At 50.2% G+C, this 16,131-nt stretch overlaps 1 protein-coding gene across 1 annotated transcript in view; it reads right to left on the bottom strand.

Annotated features, from left to right (window-relative positions):
* Positions 1–16,131, bottom strand: part of CMTM5 (CKLF like MARVEL transmembrane domain containing 5) — a 108,124-nt gene that overhangs the window by 12,267 nt on the left and 79,726 nt on the right. Inside the window, exons 2-3 of the mRNA XM_078641351.1 lie at positions 14,604–14,756; positions 11,595–11,693 (exon numbers count right to left, since the gene is read on the bottom strand). Coding sequence (XP_078497477.1) covers positions 11,595–11,693; positions 14,604–14,756 — 252 coding nt within the window. The remainder of the gene's footprint in view (positions 1–11,594; positions 11,694–14,603; positions 14,757–16,131) is intronic.

Genomic DNA, 16,131 nt, shown 5'->3' with positions numbered 1-16,131 from the left:
GGACCATTCGCCTGCCTCTCCTGCAAATACAACTGCATTAAGAAACCCACCACACCCTCAGATTCCAAACCGCGCTCCGACCCCAACCATCTGAAGTGCATCCTGCTCAACACTCGCTCGGTCCACAGTAACGCCATCGAACTATGGAACCTACTTGACACCACAGCGCCGGACATTGCCTTCCTCACAGAAACCTGGATGAACACATCTTCAGCACCCGACATCGCCATTGCCATTCCGGACGGCTACAAGATCATCCGAAAAGACCGCACCACCAAACAAACAGGAGGAGGCATCGCCATCGTCCATAAGAACACTATCCGCATTTCTACCAGCTCCGACGATAACCTCGCTACCGCCGAACACCTCCACTTCCAAATCCACACCGACCCGAAGTCCACACTCAGAGGAACCCTCATATACAGACGACCAGGACCCCGCACACAATTCTGCGAAGACATTACTGAATTTGTCACCCCTCACGCCCTCCCCTCCGAGGACTACATCCTGCTAGGAGACATCAACTTCCACCTAGAAAAGAACAATGACAGCAACACCACCACCCTCCTGGACAACCTCGCTAATCTCGGACTCAAACAACTTGTCAACACCCCCACTCACAACGCAGGGCACACGCTCGACCCAATCTTCACCTCCAGCAAGCATATCTCCTTCGACCACACCACAACCCACCAATGGACGGACCACAGCTGTGTACACTTCAGATACAAAAAGACTACAACCCACAACCTCCCTCAACCAATTCCGCGCAGAAACTGGAACAAAATTACAACCGACCAACTCTTCACATCACTGCAACAAAACCTCCCTGCAAAATCATCGGACCCAAACCTTGCAGCAACCAACCTCACTCAATGGATCACCCACAGCGCTGATGAATTAGCACCCCTGAAAAAACAGCAATCCAAACAAATCAACAATAAAGCCCCTTGGTTCAATGAGGACCTCAAAAACTCAAAGAAGACCTGCCGCACCCTCGAGAAAGCCTGGAAAAAAGACCGAACCTCTGACAACCAAGCAGCCTTCAAGAACGCCATCCGCAAACACCGCCAACTGATCCGATCCTCCAAGAAATCAGCACTCAAAGACCGACTCGACAACAACGCCCAAAACAGCAAGGAACTATTCAACATTGTCAAAGAATTCACCAACCCCCCCGCCGGCACGAACGACATCACCCCCTCCCAAGACCTCTGCGACTCCTTAGCCTCATTCTTCCACAACAAAATCGCAGACATACATAACAGCTTCGCAAATGAGACCGGAATCCAAGCCCCACCACCCTCACCTGAACTTAAACACCCCTCTAACAACCTCTGCGCCTGGAACACATTCACCACTGAAGAAACCATCCGTCTGATGAACTCCATCCACTCAGGATCACCAACCGACCCATGTCCCCACCAATTTTTCAACAAAGCAGACTCCGTTATCGCACCCCATCTCCGCGATGTCATCAACTGCTCCCTAAACGCTGCCACCTTCCCAGAAAGCTGGAAACACGCCGAACTCAGCGCCCTCCTGAAGAAACCCACAGCAGACCCCACCGAACTCAATAATTACCGACCCATCTCACTCCTTCCTTTCCCTGCCAAAGTCATCGAGAAAGCCATCAATAATCAGCTCGCCGCCTTCCTCGAATCCAATAAATCCCTCGACCCTTCACAATCCGGCTTCCGAGCCAAACACAGCACGGAGACCGCCCTCATCGCAGCAACGGACGACATTCGAACACTACTGGACAATGGAGAAACAACCGCACTCATCCTACTTGACCTCTCCGCAGCATTCGACACAGTCTGCCATACCACCCTTATCAAACGCCTTAGCAACGTCGGAATACAAGGTAAAGCACTAGACTGGATAATCTCGTTCCACGCCGGAAGAACTCAGAGAGTCCGCCTTCCCCCTTTCAGATCAGAGGCCACCGAAGTCATCTGTGGTGTACCACAAGGATCCTCACTCAGCCCCACCCTCTTCAACGTATACATGAGTCCCTTCGCATCCATCGCACGCAAACACAACCTCAACATCATCTCCTACGCAGATGACACACAGCTCATCCTCTCCCTCACCAACGATCCCAGCTCCGCCAAAACCAACCTACATGAAGGAATGAAAGAAGTAGCCGAATGGATGAAAGACAGCCGCCTAAAACTGAACTCGGACAAAACTGAAGTCCTCATCTTAGGCTCATCCCCCTCCGCCTGGGACGATTGTTGGTGGCCACCGGCTCTGGGAAATGCACCCACTCCCGCTGACCACGCACGCAACCTAGGCTTCATCCTAGACTCCTCCCTCTCAATGACCAGACAAGTCAACGCAGTCACCTCATCTTGCTTCAACATCCTACGCATGCTTAAAAAAATCTTCCGCTGGATCCCCACCGAAACAAGAAAAACGGTCACCCACGCACTGGTGACCAGCCGACTGGACTACGGAAACACCCTCTACGCCGGAACCACCGCCAAACTCCAGAAAAAACTCCAACGCATCCAAAACGCCTCAGCCAGACTTATACTGGACCTCCCCCGCCGAGCTCACATCTCCGGGCACCTGAAAGACCTCCACTGGCTTCCGGTCTACAAGAGAATAACGTTCCGCCTCCTTACCCACGCACACAAAGCCCTCTACGACCTAGGACCCGACTGCCTCAACACACGCCTGTCCTTTTACACCCCCCCCCCGCCAACTACGATCATCCACACAAGCCCTCGCCGCAATCCCACGCATCCATAAATCCACCATGGGTGGAAGATCCTTCTCCTACTTAGCGGCCAAAACCTGGAACTCTCTCCCCACCCATCTCCGCCTTACCCAGAACCACCTCACCTTCAGAAAAGAACTAAAAACTTGGATATTCGACAAATAAACTTCCCCTTCCCCAAGCGCCTTGAGACCCTCTGGGTATATAAGGCGCTATACAAATGCCAAACTTGAACTTGAACTTGAATTGCTCTTGGCCATTAATGGGTGAGGCTGGTCACAGTGGAGCCAGGACATGGCTCCTTAAAGGTGGCCAACCTTTAACAGGGTCCACATATGGAGGCACTGTGGAAGGCACATCAAGATATTACTGTTGCTCTACAAAGTCACCAGTATACAAGTTTGTTCTGACATTGGAGCATTCCCATTACAAGCCTCAAATCCGAATTGTCTTAAGTGTATCCTTCAAAGTCAATGCGTTGGCATTTGCTTGGCAATTAAAAGATTGTGCCAAGTCACACCAATTAAAAGCCCAGTTTTGCAGCGACCACACAAAAAGAGGTCAAGCTGACGAATCGACTTGTGGTTACGCCTTCATGCCCCACCCCGGGAGCAGCCAAACAGCTGAGGGGTAGAAGGGGTGGTGGCTGTTGGGGTAATTTCTATCTTGTTCAAACCTCACTAATTACACTCCTCCACATAAGAGATGGGGGCTGTCACAAGGGTGCAGACAGGGGAATGCAGCACTACGAAGCTGCCCGTCAAAGGTGTCTCCCTGAGCGAGACACGACCAGCCACATTATTTAAAGATGTGTCCTGATTACATACTCTAGTATACTGGACACAGTTTACTCCACAGAAGAGTGGCTGCTAAAGGGGTGTGCCAAGCGTTTTAATGACAATTCTGATAGTATTATCATGACACTGTTGTCCTGCTGTCTCGAGGAATAGTATCAGCCAGATTCATCAAAGGTAAATCGGCTCGCAAAGGGCCAGATTCTGCGAATCTGGCCCTTTGCGAGCGCTATTTTTGCATTTGGGATTCATCATCCCAAATGCAAAAATCGCATTCGTAGAAATCGCAAATTTGCAAAGAATTGCATTTAAGGAATCTCAATTAGAGATTCCTTAAATGCAATTCATGAACCATTTAGAAATTGCGAATTCGCAATCTGGAGCCGCTATTTACCGCGAAGTCTGACTTCGTGGTAAATAGCGAAAACTTAGAAAAATGCACTTTAGTGCATTTTTCTAAGTTGTATGTTACACACACACATGTCCTTTGGACATGTGTGTGCACAACACCAGTGTACATGAGCATTTCAGGGGTGCTACAGGGTGTCCTTTGGACACCCTGGCACCCTTGAAATCGCATCCTTATTTGCGAATCGCTAATAGCTAATCGCAAATAAGGAATGACTCCCCATTCATTCCTATGGTCCTTTAGGGGAGCCATTCCTTATTTGCAATTCGCAATTTGCGAATCGCAAATAAGGAGGCATTAGAAATCGCTATAATTTTAGCGATTTCTACATGAATCCCGTTTTGCGAGTCTTTAATAGCGATTCCTTAATAATCGCTAATAAGGACTCGCAAAACGGGACTTTGATGAATCTGGGGGATAGGGTTGGGCTCCTGGTGAACAGGCCAGCTGTCTAAAGCTAGTCGGTGAGAAACAGGGCTCCGGAGCAAGCATCTAGTGATAAAGATGATTTCTGCACGATGCTTATTTGTGCTGATTTGAACACTGGCACTTACACTGCATTTCCAAAGTGAAGATGCTGCCTGTATGGCACTGCGAGGGCACCTGTACTGCACTCTGCACCTGTGACGTAGATGCTCGTAGGCGCAAGGCAAGGACTGCAGTGCATTTAGTAACCAGCACTGCTGGATGTCTTGGTCAGAGAGACCTGTTTCAGCTTCAGCACTGCTGGCCGTGCATGTGTAGATAGAATGTTGGGAAGCAATGCGCTGTTTAGTGATGACAGAGGAGCTGTTCAGAGCACAGGCATCTGTGGTAAATATGTTGGTTACGAAGCGTGCTGCCGTCAAAAGATTTACGGGTAGTTGGAACGAACAGTGAACCATCAAAAACAAGAATACAAAAGAAATGCACTGCAGACATGTCCTGGTTTGTATGCTACACGCCACTCATTTGTGATGTAAAACATAGGGAGGCTGTGATTTGGGCAGAATCACACGATTTGTGCCCACTTGCTGAGTGTGAGAATAGAACATTAAGAACCCAGGAGTGAATGCAGCTATTGGCGGGCCCTGCTGCCATGTTGTAGGCCAGCCCTTGGTCTTTTTGTAATGTGCCCTGTATTATCAACGCCGCACGTCCATCAAAGTGAAAGTGATCGCCATCGCGGGCTGTAAGGGTGCCCGCGAGCGATGCACTTAATGAGCCATGACAAGAGAGGAAAGCCAGATGACGCCTCAGCTCATAACTGTGCGCATAACCGCGCGCTCTAGGCCACACAAAAAGCTGTGGTCTGCTTTTTTAAAGCCCACTCACTAAATGTCTCGCCAGAGCAGCACATGCGCTTGCTCAGGCGAGACCTAAAAATTTACAATCACAAAAATGACAACAACTGGACACTGGACAGGAACACAAATCCTGGGCTTTTGGGTTGAAGTGCGATGTTCTATCGACCCAGACATCCAACCCTACAAACGTTTATTAAGAAGAACTATGCTGTGAAATTTGCCTGGGATCTATCGGTTTAATGGAAATTATTTAAAAAAAACTCGAAAGCTTAAAACTAATGCAAACAAAACAGGAAGGAAAATTACTGGATCAGAAACGGTATCTGTGCAGAGCAGTTAAATGAAAGAGAGTTCAAGATTATGCACTGTCGCTTTTTGACCCTATGCTCCCATTTCGCAGAGGCAACACTTTATCAGAAGTCCAATAATAAACGATACAGAGTAATGCAAGGGTGGAGTAGTCTGAGGTGTTACTACTCAATCTGTCACCTGTTTGATTGGTGGTGCCCCCAAGGCTCCTGCTGTACATAGTGCAAGTACAAACATGCAGCACTATGTCTGGCATTACATTAAGCGTGGAAATCATTAAAAGAGCACTACATTAAGCAAACTGCCAGGGGTGGGTGAACTATTAATTTAATAAGGATAAAGAGAATTTGGGGTACACTAAAGGTTTTGGGTTGAATCCCCTGTTTGTTTGTTGACGGTTCTCATAAGGTCTTCACATAGCTCGTGGTTAGCATCTCTCAAATAAAAAATAATGTTGTTGTGGCTACGATTTTCAGGATGTATGTATTGTGAACCATCCTTTTTCCCATTTTATATCAGAGCATAACCGATAAGGACAGGTTTGCCAAGTACCACGCATCAGGCGTTAGTCTAATGCATTTCAGTGTAGTGATCCACAAAGAACCCTGCAGCACCTTTCCAGGCCCATGTGCACAGTTAATGGTTACAAAGTGCAGGGCTTGTGAGGAACAGGCCGCTGGGGTCGCTCAAGGCTTCTGAATATTGCAGTTGGTGGTTTTGACAATATGATAAACAAAAACACAAAACTTTGAATTTTATGCTGCCCTCGTCTTCACCTGGCTGTGAGCTGTAAACGAATGCATGCATGGCATTTGCCCCTGCTGCACATGCAGTAGTCTACGCGTAAAACATCACTTTCTTTTCCGTAATTTAAATTAAACGGAATGCAACTATGCTCGCAGTTTAGTGCATGAATTGCTTCAGCCTAATCCACCCGAGTTGGCGGGCAGGTGCCAGCATCACGGTTTGCATGTGTTTGCACTTCACATCTGGGTGATGCGGAATTCGAAATTCTGTGATGTTGCTTTTGTTGCTCTTGGCAGCAAGCCCACCTGGACCTTGTAAATTAGCAGCTCTTTTTTTCTACATTTATAGACTCTACTACCTCAGGTAGTTCATGAGCTAATCCCACTAGCTCAGCCAGCTCTTACCTCCTCGCTTCTGCTACCGCCTTCAACATTCTCCTCCTTGGCCTACCACCAAGCCGAAGTCTGCAATCGAACAACTGGAAGGAGTAAATGTGAGATTTTGATTTTGCATGGGCATGGGCAATGATGGCCCTCTGGGAATAGGAAGTTGCAGACTAGTCTTTCCTCGGGGGAATTAGTGCCCCAAAACAGGACATGGGTGGGGATAGGTGGTTCGGGCGCAAGGGGCGGGTCATGCAATTAACATATAAGGGTCCGGAGAGGCGTGATCTGCCTCTTCCGATCCCTGTACCTCACTGTGAGGGGTTTTTTCCAGAATAAAAAGTTTGGGCCTACCTGCTCTGCGTGTGTGGGCTGTGACAGTTTTTCATTGCGGCGGGAGAGACTATGGCATCTCCCTCTGCTGACGAGGTGCGAGTCGCGCTCCAGACACTGGGCACAGAGGGCCAGCACGACCTCCTACAGCCCGAAGTTCTGGAGGATGCTTGGGTGGGCCTGACGCGGCCTGTACAGTACATGTAGCACCTGAGAGTGGGGGAGGCAGGCTCAAGGTGAGTCAGCGCGGGCAGAGGGAGGAGCGAGAGTCATGGAACTGCCAGCGGGAGCAAGGGCGGGAGGCGTGTCAGCTTCCCAGCATGGCTGCAGCCTAATGAGCTCCCTGGCCCCGGGGGCACAGAGGAAGCTATAGACGGGGACGGGCCACAGCAGGAGCAAAGCTTCACGGCATGATTTGAGGCCCAGCTCTGCAAGGTAGTGTGCTGGCTGGGCCCCAGAGACACGAGTACAGGAAGGGAGGGGGCAGGACATGACCCCCCCCTCCACCATAAGACAATACAGAGGCAGCAAAAGGGACTCAGGGCAAAGGGCCCCGCCCTTAAAAAACTTAAAGACACTGGGAGGGACAGCCAGTTGAAGGAGGGGGTGCCAATTGAGGATGACAGGGTTAAAGGGGACCCAACAAAATGGCCACAAGAGCTAGAGGCACCATGCAGCAAATGGGCATCAGTGGATATTGAAGCCCAAATAAGAGAACAGCGCCACCTGGTCCAAGAAATCAAGGGACACTGGTTGGCTATGTGTAGGGCCCGGGAAGAGGAGGATATAGCAGGGAGCGGGTCCTAGGTGTGAAGGCTGGGAATTTGAAAGCAGTTACTGATGGCAGGGGGGGCACAAAAGTGGGGGGGGGCAGGCCACTGGGTATGGGTTCCGGCAGATGGGGGCCAGAGAGGAGAAGAGGCTGGAGTTGTCGACCAAATGGCACAGTGATGCACAATACCCTCCTTGTGGGTGCAGCCAGGTGGGAAGGGGGCAAGGTGAGGTCAGCAACTGGTGCTGACAGACGTGGGACACTGCCAGCGGGGCGCACTACTGCCTCAAAACGCTGTCCAGAAGACACGGGGGTTCTGCGGCGGCCCACCTGACCCCGAGTGAGTGGGCCTGTTACGTCAGCCAGGCCAGGGATTACCCACTGCATGAGAGTAAATGTGAGGGATATAGAGAGAAAGAGGCACGTCAGGTAGAGTGCGCGGAGGGTGTCGGTGAGGATGCACTGATCTTGGACTATGAGAGTAATGAGTTGGAGTAGGGTGAGCAGTGAGAAGAAGAGGAAATAGGCAAGCAGATTTCACACAGAGCCAGCCAGGGCGTGCAACTTGTACTCCGATTAATGTCTTACAGCAGTCAAGTCCGGAACAGATAACAGTCAAGGACAAAGGGAAGAGCAACAAAGGCGATCGCCGTAAAGAAGGAGGGCTATCTGAACCATTGCCTTCAGGTACGGGGGAATGGTGGTCAGTTTGGGGCTCTGGGTATTCTCAGAAGGATGCACCGAAACGGAGGTCGGTGGGGGTGGGTGACGGGGAAGTCACTGGAAAGAAAGAACCCGCAGGTGGTAAGGAGTCAGGATTTTTATGGCAGCCAGGGCTGAATTGGCATTTTTGGCAGATTTTAATGGCGTGCTCAGTATGGCAAATCCAGATATTCTCTGATGCGGCAGGTGCACGCGGCTTTGGTCTCTTTTGGGATGGTTGTTGGTGCGCTAAGTGTTGGCCAAATCATTGGCTCCGTCAAGGGCACAGCATCTCCTTTTTGGAGTTTTTTTCCCTTGCTGGTGGCGCTACATTTGTGGGGTGGTGAGATGGCAAACAGAACATTGCTGTTCCATGTTGACAACATGTCAGTTGTGGAGTTAGTCAACAGACAGAGGGCCAGGGATCTATGGGTGTTGCAGTTGTTGAGGTGTTTTATGCTGACATGTTTACGTTTAAATATTGAGAAGGCTCGACATGTACCTGGAGCCCAGAATGACATTGCGTATACTTTATCTCATTCACAGTGATAGTGCTTTCATTCTCTGGCACCCAGTGCAGGCGCTGTCAAGACGCCACATACCGGACAAGGTCTGGCAGATGGGTGAATGAGGGTCATCAGCCTGGTTATGGGAGCTTTGGTGGCATGCACAAAGAGGAGTTATGGGCTGGCACGGACCGAGTTATGGGCGTTCAAAAGAAATGTGCCACAGGGCTGGGATCAGGATCAAGAAGAGGTAAGAAAGAGAGTGTTGCGTTTTGTACTTTTCTGTACTGACAAAGATTTGTTGCTCACCACAATTGGGGAAAAGTCGGCTGGGGTTTCGTTCTACGGCAAGCTGCATTGGGTGTTTGACCCTGCAGGGGACCAGATTGTAGGCCGGATGTTGAAAGTTTGGGGTAAACAAAGGGTCGGGAGGAAGGTGGCACCGAGGGAGACCATCACTTTTGAATTGTTGGGGGGAACTGTTGGCGGTACTACCCACGTGCTGTTGTAATGAGTTTGAGTTAGTTAATTTCCGGCTTTGCATGGTGTGGATGTTTTTTGGCGCTTTCTGAGTTATTGGGTCAGCAAGGTCAACAGGTTTACTGCATGATGAAGTGAACATGGATCTGAGGCGTTTGGGGATATGGTTGCGACATTCAAAAACGGATGAACAGGGCTGGGGAAAGTGGGTCTGGTTGAGCGAAGAAAGTAGTGGATCAGACTGCGCGGTGCTGGAGTGGCAACGTTTTTTGACTTGGCCGAGGCGTAGGTACAAGAAAGTTTTTTATCACCAAGAGGGGGGAGTCCAATGTCTGCTTCACAGCTGTTGACGGTGTTATGCGTGGGGCTACGGCGTTTGGGGAGAGATCCGGTGGCGTTCAGGGCTCACTCCTTTAGGATAGGGACAGCGACAGCGGAGACAAGCCTAGGGTGAGGCTGGGACCGAATCCGAAGGATTGGTAGATGGCGGTCCCGTTGTTGCGAGTACTATGCCAGAAAGTAAAGGCAGAAAATGACTCAAATGTGCGCATTGGGGGGTACGGGGAAAGGTGAAAGGGGGTCTGGGGATGCCAGGCTAATGCTGTTTCTCTTTAATGCAGGCTGTGTGAACGGTCCAGGGGCCAAGACATTGACCTGGATCATGGGACATTCCTTGGTACAATGGTCAACCAAATATGCTGACGAGCAAATATACTGCAGGAATCTGGGATTGCACAGCAGCCGGCATGAAGTATTATGGTGGAGAAAGAGTGGAATGCGATGGGGAAGTTTGCTACCCTGGTTGACAAAGCTGGTTACGCAAAGAGATTGCCCGGACATGCTGCTGATTCATTTGGGGGAAAACAATTTTGTGCGGTTATTGGGTTTGACACTCTTACAGCACATGCAGCGGGATCTCGAAGCCATCAAGCGGAACTTTGCAGGGACTTGGATCGTTTGGACTGAATTTGTGCCATGCTGCAGCTGGCGCGGGGCAATACAGCACACGGCACTAGACAAAGCTTGCAGAAAATTGAACAGGGCGATGAGAGGTTTCTGCGCGGTCCTGGGAATTACAGATCTCTCATGGGGGTATTCGTGAGGAGGAAGCGTCCCTGTTTCGGGATCATGGTGTGCACTTGTCAAGAATGGGGAATGCGTATTACATGATGGAGCTGAGAGACACAGTTTGTCGCTTGTGGCATGAAAATACATGGTGCAAGAGAGATCACCTCTGAATAGTGTCTAAGGGGCGAATGAGGGGGGCAGAAAAACACTACAGGGTTTATTCTGGGTGGCAGAAGTCTTGGGGGTGGAGAGTCACATGCGGGCTCTCCCACACCTTTGGGGGGAAGAAGAGCGGAGCGCAGGAGAAAAAGCTGGGGGCGGTACCTTGTTAGGGAAGGATGGAACGAGGTATGATGTTTGGGGAATGAATGTTGGTTGAAGAGGTGAGTGGACTCGTGATGTCGGGGATTGTGCCTTAGCTATAAATATGAAGTTATTTGTTGATAAAGTTGGAGATACACAACCATGTCCTAATAAATTGGTCTTTCATGCTATTCGTGGGTCATTGAGTGTTTTGTTGTAGCACAAAGGAACCGGTGCCAAGGGGGTTTATAGGTCTTGCAGTTGACGTGGCTCCTGGCGCCCAAAATAGATCTACATTGTAACACTTAACACAGCCCAACTCCACAAAACGAAAAAAAAAACAGTAAACAGGGGCACTGCGCCTGATCTTTGTTGCAAGAGCAGCACAGGGCACCGAGTGAGAGAAAAGCCCTGCAAAATCCACAGTCAGAAATCCTGGCTCTGCGCTAAAAAAAAGTGTCAGCGCTCTCATAATATTCCCAATGGCGCAGAAAATAAGGAGGTTGGAGACCGAAGTCTCTGCCTTCTTGGTACTGATCTTGCCATCTCGGAGGTCAGGGGTCGCAAAGGCAGTGCCGCGGGTCGAAAGGGACAAACCAGGGGTCGCAACTGCAACCCTGGGACCTGGCAACCCCTTAATGACGTCCATGTACAGATGTGCAGTTTGCCAACTATATCACCCCAGAGCCCCCACTGAATAACGTGCCACCACCCGTATGCAAAAGCACTTCATCAGGTTTTCATATAAATGCAACAGTACAATTCGGTACTTACGGCAGCTGCAACTGCCCCGCCCTCGCCGCCGCTCCTCGCCGCTGCAGCAATGGATACCACCATGATGACGATGGCCGCGCTGACGCACCGCAGGAAATCCTACAAAATGGAGAAAATGAAGGGCATCCATCAGAAGGCGGCGAGAGAGTGAGGCGCCACGAGGCCTGAGTACATGTTTCATATCCTACCTGCTCGTGCAGTTCAACTTGCTTATTCGGCTAAAGAAACCCCTTCTCCCACCAGGCACACACTTCTACACACTGAGAGGGGTGCTCTGCCACATGTTTGGAGGTGGAAACCTAGGAGCTAGCTTACTGGGAATGAGGAGAGATGGTGGCAAGACAGAGTGGCAGGGCGGAGGGGACCAGTGAAGCAGGCCCACCAACCTTTCAAAAAATCACATCATAATGAGAGGATGTGGCCTTGGAGGGGCGGGGTTTCATGCTGAGACCTGCCAGAGAGCACTTCTGCAACCTCCCCCAACCAACTTTCATTCCATAGGACATAGGCTATTCAAAGCTCCAAAGAAAAGATGGAAACCCACTCAGAGCAGGCGTTTCCAGTTTCCCTTCCACGCAAGTACCTAAAAGACGATTTTGTGTTACGCACTGTGGTACAGGGTGAGTTGGTAGGCCTGGGGAGGATGAAGGGGGGTTAGAGTTGAAAGATAGAAAGATGGATGAATGAATGAATGATAGCCGTCTTATAATGCGCAACTTAGCCCGATGGGCATCAAGGCGCCTAGCAGAAAAAGAAGCCGGAACCTAGTGCCAGATTACAGGTATGCCTCGGCAAAGAGCCATGTCTTTAGTGCCTTCCTGAACAGCGTGATAGAGGGTTGGGTTTTTAACTCCTGTGGAACGGAGTTCCACAGTTTAGGGGCCAAGGAGGGGAGGAGAAAGCCCTTCCTCCCCACCGTACTCTGTAAGCCCGCGGCACAGATAGGAGGTTCTTACTGGAAGAGCGAAGGTCCCTGCTGGGGACATAGGGAATCAGCAGAGCTCTCACGCCCTCAGCGCCTTCACCGGACAGGGCCCCATAGACCAGGAACAGGATCTTAAAAGAGATCCTGGGTTGGATCGGGAGCCAGTGCAGGTTCTTCCTGGCTACTGTGGCGGAAGAAAGCCTGGGGACGTCCAACACAAACCTGGCTGCCGCGTTTTGGACGGTCTGCAGGCGTTGTATCAGTCCTTTGTTAATGCCAGAATAGAGCGCGTTGCAGTAGTCAAGCCGCGAGGCGACCAGTGCAACCACGATCTGTTTGCGGGCTTGCGAAGAGAGATAATGGGTGATTTCCCTGAGAGTTCTAATAACACCCCAGCAAGTTGCTACAGTCCTGTTCACCTGCTGTGTCATAGCTAACAAAGGGTCAATCATCACGCCCAAATTTCGGGCTGATTTAGTGGGTGAAGGACAGGCTCCAAGGGAGGGGGGCCACCACTCGCTGGACCAAATATCCTGATCTTCACCGAAGATCAGGATTTCGGTTTTCTCTCCGTTCAGCTTCAGTGAATTCAGAATCATCCACTTAGAGACTGCCTCCATGCAGTTCCTGAAGCTGACAACGGAGGTACTCACCGAGTGGGAGAGGGACACCATAATTTGGTAAGGATGAGAGGAATAGTGAAAGGAAATAGGAAAGTGAGGGTGGTTGGTGGGAGAGAGGTAACATGAAATAATAAAGAAGACTTGGGAGGCAGGAGTAAGGGAAGGTGGGTGGTGAGGGAGTGGGAGCAAAGGTCACTAGGAGACATGAAGGTTGAAAGGATAGGAGGGTAACTGAAGTAATAGAGGGATAGTGGAAGGAAGAGATGGAGGGAAAAAGGGAGAATGGTGTAGAGCAAAGGCTAAAGTATGACAAAAAAAGATGGATGGGAGTAAAGAATGATGATGGAGATGATGAGTAAAGAATGGTTGGGTGATGGAGAAGACGTTTGGTAAGATGGAGGGGAGATAGACTCTTCAAGGCTGGAGAAGAGGAGCTAAAGACAGATGTTGGAGACCGATTGTGGATGGATGAAGGTGGGAGCCTGTGGAAGGATTGATGAAGGATGGAGGAGATGGGATGTGGGAATATATGGAGAATGTGCGAAAGATTAATTTTGAAGATGGGAGGATAAAGATGGTGAAAGGGTTAAGGAGGAGGGTGCAAAGACGGTGGAGAAAAAAGGTAGAAAGAGTAGATGGTGGGCGGCTAGAGAGGGAGTAACAAAGGCTGATAGAGTGAATGCTGGGGGAATGGTGGAGAGTTGGCCTAGAATCATGGTGGAGGAGGGTTAGGGACGACGAAGAGGAAGAGTGTAAGAATGTAAAGGAGGGAGTAAGCAAGAATGGAGGAACGAAGGCGATGAAGAGCAGAACAAAGAAGGATGGAAGGACTAAGGGCAGTGAAATAACCATGAAGGAGAGGTTGGTTAGGGTGGATGTGTCGCAGTGAAAGGATGGAAGGATGGGTGGAAGAATGAGAGGAGATGGCAATGTTGCAAAGTTGAGGGAGAGGCAGTATGGAGGAGAAAGAAGGTGGAAGGACAAAGGAGAGGGAAGTTTGTAGAGATGTGGGATACAGAGGGGAGGAGGATGGGGGTGAGGGATGGAGGGAAAGGATAGGATTGGAGAGTAGGAGGTTTAAGGGCGAGTAGAGATGGAAGGTTGAAGGACAGAGTTGTGTGGAGCAGGCCATGCTGCACCAGTAGGATCCTCAAAACTACACGGCAGAACAGGAAGGTGGACATGTGCATCAACCCCCCTTTTATCAAAATCTGGTCACCCCACTTGGTAACATGGGTGCAAGTGAGGAACTGCCCTGTGCCAGAGGGGTGTCCTAACAACATGTCCTCGTATAGAGTGAAGACAGGGGTGGGGGCTAAAGGATGGAGGGAAGGGAAGCGTGGAAGAGGGGGCAAGTGGGAGTAAGGAATGATGGCGTAGAGGGAGACCTGGGCAGGAGTTAGATACGATGGGATGCCGGGCACGGAGGATGGCAGTGGTATGCACAGCCAGTGTACCCACCAAGCATGGCCAGTTGAAGCTCGGGAACCGCTCCTGGTACTTGGTGGCGAACAGGAAGTAGAAGGCCAAGGTGAAGAGGAACTCCAGCAGGGGGGCCACCAGGTAAGCGGAGATGGAGGCGGTAAAGCAGATGAAGATGATGAGGCACAGCACCTGTGGGAAGAAGAAGTGTGAGGGGCAGGTCAGTCAGAGTTGTCAGAGTGTTAAAACTAGGTCAAGGACAATCGATATTTGCCCGGCGGTATCGCCTCTTTAACCCACAAAGTACTAATCAATGAAGAGGCAGGCGCTGGAGACTGGAAGGCAGGAAACAAGGTTTATTCTCTCCGGAGGAGAACACATCAGTTCGGACAGCAGGTATTGTCACGAGGTGCTCTAACCGCATCTCTGAGGCCTGGCCTCTTATACACAGTTAAATGAATTTTATTGCAGGTAACACAGTCTTGTACTGCTTTGAAGTATGAAAGGATATCCTCCGAATCTCCCCCTCGGGCCCGTTCCCACACACATTTACAGTTGAAGTCCCCACCCCGGTCACAACAGGTGATGATAATCGCGCAGCTGGACATTCCGCCGATTCATGGAATGTGGGGGTTTGATCGGATCTCATGGGGTGGGGGCTTTGATCAACTCGGGGGTCCTTTGATGAGGGAAGCTTTCTACTGTACGGGGAGGGGCAATAAACAGTATCGGCAGAGCTAGGTGTCGGCCTGGGAACGAGGAAGACAAACGGGCACACAGGAAAAGGGGTTGGTATCAAAGGGTCTGGGACCATGAAAGGAATGAAGGGAGGTGTCGCGCTGGGAACAGGATGGGGCTCTGAGGCAGAGCTGCGCTGAAGAGGGGTTTATGACCCAAGGCATGTGCGAGCGAGGGGGTTTGTCAGCGTGCGGGCTTTGTGAGGGCGAAGGGCTATGCTGGGGGCCAGTGGCATGCAGAGGGTGGTTCTGATCGAGGCACCTAAAATGGCGGGTGCGCACGACAAAAAGTGTGGCATCAGGGGAAAAAGGCAAGATGGCGCAGATAATGTTTACCAGACCGTACTAATTTTCCACAGTCCTCCCTTTAACATATCCAAGACATCTTGCTGGCCTATTTCCTATTCATGTCTACTGTGGTGGTCATAAGAAAAAGCAGTAGGAACCCAGGTGAAGGAGTCATAAACATTACATTTAAGATCTCTCGTCTTAGGAGGCGGGTCTATCGATAAACTTGTTTGCAGGAAAGTCATAGTAATGCAATATCGGACAAAAACGATTCTGTAGTGAGAGCATTGAGTACATTTCATAGATACTTATAGTCATTCGGAATATGAACTGATAGGTTATTACATATACAAGTTCTGTTCATATTTGGTTGGAGCATAATAAATACAATGGTGGCTGGGAGAGAAATGAGACATAGTAAAAACAATAATCAAGGGTGTCGTTGTTCGAAGTTAGTGAGTTCTCAGCATTCGTTGTCGTCGTTTGTTGGCACTGTGGAGCACCGGCGGTGGAGCTATGGATCCAGCTCTATTCTAAGTCTC

The sequence above is a fragment of the Lissotriton helveticus genome, chromosome 5_1, assembly GCF_964261635.1.
Source record: "Lissotriton helveticus chromosome 5_1, aLisHel1.1, whole genome shotgun sequence".
Lineage (NCBI taxonomy): Eukaryota > Metazoa > Chordata > Amphibia > Caudata > Salamandridae > Lissotriton > Lissotriton helveticus.
Note: the sequence above shows the minus strand (reverse complement) of the source record. Positions and strands in the feature narration are given on the sequence as shown.